The sequence below is a fragment of the Cebus imitator genome, unplaced genomic scaffold (genome assembly GCF_001604975.1).
Source record: "Cebus imitator isolate Cc_AM_T3 unplaced genomic scaffold, Cebus_imitator-1.0 Scaffold1, whole genome shotgun sequence".
Lineage (NCBI taxonomy): Eukaryota > Metazoa > Chordata > Mammalia > Primates > Cebidae > Cebus > Cebus imitator.
This window is the reverse complement of record NW_016107316.1, coordinates 1,354,625-1,358,462: the sequence shown is the minus strand read 5'-3', so window position 1 is coordinate 1,358,462 and position 3,838 is coordinate 1,354,625. Positions and strand designations below refer to the sequence as shown.

Here is a 3,838-nt window from a genome sequence, read left to right as displayed (position 1 = left end):
AAAAAAAAAAAAAAAAAAAGTGCTTATTATAGAAAATATACCCAAAATAACCAATGATGTTACTATCTTGTGTTTATTTTTTCTAGGCCTATTTTTATACATAGTTAAGATTATGCAGTAGGAATATTTTTAAAATCTAGATTTATTTAACATTATAACATGTATTTTTCTTTTTTTAACCTATTTTTTTATTTTATTTTATTTTTATAAAGACGGGGTTTCATCATGTTGGTAAGGCTGGTCTTGAACTCCTGACCTCAGGTGATCCGCCTGCCTTGGCCTCCAAAGTGCTTGTATTACAGGCATGAGCCACCTTGGCCAGCCCAACATATGTATTTTTCTATGTTCTTTCTTTCTTTCTCTTTTTGAGACAGGGTCTCATTCTGTCACCCAGGCTGGAGTGCAGTGGTGCATTCTTGACTCACTGCAGGCTTGACCCCTTGGGCTCAAGGTGATCCTCTTGTCTCAACCTTCTGAGTAGCTGAAACTACAAGCACGTGCCACCACACCTGGCTACTTTTATTGTTACTTTTTGGAGAGATGAGGGTCTATCCCAGGCTGGTCTCGAACTCTTTGGGTCAAGCAATTCTTTCATCTTGGGCCCCCCAAAGTGCTGGGATTACAGGCAGGAGCCACCGCCCTCAGCCCCATGTTCGTAAAAACCTTTTGTAGATGACATTTAAAATGGTTGCAGATTTCTTTCTCCTGTTTTTGGAAGTGTTAAAACATCCAACCATTTTCCAGTTGTTAATTTACCTTCATTCTGGTTTTTGTCCTTGAAAATAAGCCAAGGCTGAATGATGAACATCTTTGTGGTTAAAGTTTTTTTCTTTACTTTGAGTTGTTTCTTTCTTTCTTCTTCTTTTTTTTTGAGATGGAGTTTTGCTCTTGTTACCCAGGCTGGAGTGCAATGGCACAATCTCGACTCACCACAACCTCTGCCTCCTGAGTGCAAGCAATTCTCCTGGCTTAGCCTCCCGAGTACCTGGGGCTACAGGAGCGCGCCACCATGCCCAGCTAATTTTTGTATTTTAGTAGAGACGGAGTTTCACCATGTTGACCACGAAGGTCTCGATGTCTTGACCTCGTGATCCACCCACCTCGGCCTCCCAAAGTGCTGGGATTATAGGCGTGAGCCACCACACCCGGCGAGTTGTTTCTTTCTTTTAGCTTAGTTCAGTGGTTTTTTTCTTTCTTACCTTTTGGAGACAGAGTCTCACCTTGTTGCCCAGGCTGGAGTGCAGTGGCATGATCTTGGCTCACTGCAACCTCTGCCTCCCGGGTTCAAGTGATTTTCCTGCCTAAGCCTCCCCAGTAGCTGGGATTACAGGCATCTGCCACCACACCTGGCTAATTTTTTGTAGAGACGGGGTTTTGCCATGTTGGCCAGGCTGGTCTTGAACTCCTGACCTCAGGTGATCCACCCTCCTCGGCCTCCCAGAGTGGTGGGATTACAATCATGAGCCACCTCGCCCAAGCAGTTTAGTGGTTTTCATAATTTAGTGTGTGAGCATCACCTGGAAAGCCTTGTTAAACACAGTCTATTGCATCCTACTGGGCAGATTTCTGTTTGAGTAGGTCTGAGGGGGGGACCTGAGCATTTTTATTTCTAACCAATTCCGAGGTGATGCTGATGCTGCTGGTTTGGAACTACTGGCCTGTATTTTTGACAATGAAACTACAATGTTGAGGTTAAGTTCCTAAGTCAGAGGGAGTGATTATGATCTTGAATGAAACCGAGTTCATGTACCAACCTGTATCAGGGAAGCTGAAGAGCTAAAGGATCATATGGCATTTCAGCATTGAGAATTTGTGCAGATTGTGAACATGTGAGTGCTGATATGTGCAAGGTTCTATGCTAAGTATTGTGAGGCAAAGATATTGTAATGAATAAAATGTAGCCCTTTTTTGGCCCCCCCACCTTTTTTTTTTTTTTTTTTTTTTTTTTTTTTTGTGTTTTTTTTTTGTGTTCTTTTTTTTTTTTTTTTTTTTTTTTTTGAGTTGGAGTCTTACTCTGGGGCCCAGGCTGGAATGCCTGTAATCCAAGTACTTTGGGAGGCCAAGGCAGGAGGATCACTTGAGGCCAGGAGTTCAAGACAAGCCTGGGCAACATATAGACACCCCGTTTCAAAAAAAAATTTTTTTTAACCTACTCCTCTTCTCAGTTTCTGGTAACCACCATTCTGCTGTCTACCTCCCCGAGATCCACATTTTTAGCTTTCACACATGAGTCAGAGTCTTTCTTTTAAAACTGATTTTGTGAACATATTTAACATCAGTAGCAATAAACTTGTATTTTAAACTCCTGCTGCTATATTTTGAGGACCTTCTAAGTCCATTGGAAGGATTTTGAATACCATAGTGTCTGTAGTGGTATTTATTGAAAGAAAAGGAAAGCATCAGCACAAATATTTTTAGACAGTTTTTAAAGAGACTCAAGTCACCCAATTTGTCTTCTAAAAATCCTTCTGATTTTGGAAGAGGCATGGAGTTTCTGTTGATAAAAAATGGTTTGTAGTTTGTGCTTGGCACTTCCTAACGGATTACGTCAGGAAAGATTTATTGTCTGGCACTCTCATTTTAATGATATTACAGTCATTTATTAGGTTTAGGTGCTAATACTGTTTTTACCTTTATTTCAGAGAAGCTTGATTCTTTGCTCTCAGACTACGATATTCTCTCCTTATCTAACATCCAGCAGCATTCGGTAAGAAAAAGAGATCTACAGAGTTCAACACATGCAGAAACACTACTAAGTTTTTCAGCTTTGAAAAGGTAATTTTTCATGGAATAATGTTGGGGCACTGGGGGCTTGGTTTGGCAAAAACAAAAAAGTAAGGCTGTCTACTGGCAAAAACAAAAAAGTAAGGCTGTCTACTGAAATCTTGGTTAATTACATTTTAAAGATTTGTAATGAACAATTACAGTCTGTTATATGTGATTTTCCAGTATAACGCTTATTCTAAAATTGGGACTGGGAGCAGTGGCTCACACCTGTAATCCGAGCACTTTGGGAGGCTGAGATGAGTGAATTGCTTGAGCTCAGGAGTTTGAGACCAGCCTGGGCAACATGGCAAAATTCCATCTCTACTAAAAATACAAAAATTAGCCAGGCATGGTAGCACATGCCGGTAATCCCAGTTACACGGGTGGCTGAGGCAGGAGAATTGCTTGAACCTGGAAGGTGGAGGCTGCAGTGAGCTGAGATGGTGCCACTGCATTCCAGACTGGGCAACAGAGTAAGAGACTGTCTCAACAACAAAAAAAAATAATAAATAAAATTCATACTGATGAGTATTTTTAAAAAGTAAATAGGTATTGCAGAGGTATTAATGATGGTAACAATGTTTAGAAAATTCTAACAGATAATTTTAATTAATTGAATGCTTATAAAAATCTTACATTTTTGGTGCTACTTTAGAACCATCAGCCATATACTAAATATTGTCTTTATTTTATATATGAAAAGATACAGATTTTGTTTAGGACCCCACAGCCTGGTGGTGAGCTGGATCTAGAATTTAGTGTTCTATTTATTTAGCTAACTAGTTTCCAAGATTCTTTAACCTGCTTCATGTTTATTTATTTTTAAAGACAGAGTCTTGCCATGCTGCCCGTAATTATTTATTTTTAAAGACAGGGTCTTGTCATGTTGCTCAGGCTGATCTTAACTCCTGGGCTCAGGTGATCTTTCCATCTTGGCCTCCCAAAGTGCTGGGATTACAGGTGTGAGCCACCATGCTGGCCCAAATTTAATGTTCTTTCTACATTGAGTTCTTCTTACTTCATAGCATAAATTAATTGATATGTTCTATTTCTTTTCTTTTTTTTTTTTTTT

General features: G+C 39.7%; 1 protein-coding gene across 4 annotated transcripts in view; it reads left to right on the top strand.

Moving 5' to 3' along the window:
* ADAM17 (ADAM metallopeptidase domain 17) overlaps positions 1–3,838 on the top strand; it is a 68,385-nt gene that overhangs the window by 11,630 nt on the left and 52,917 nt on the right. For 3 of the 4 annotated variants that reach the window (XM_017525182.1, XM_017525174.2, XM_017525164.2), the window contains exon 2: positions 2,643–2,775. In XM_017525182.1, the coding sequence (XP_017380671.1) occupies positions 2,643–2,775 (133 nt within the window). Of the gene's footprint in view, positions 1–2,641; positions 2,776–3,838 lie in introns of those variants that run through there. The other variant, XM_017525189.1, reaches the window with a different exon arrangement.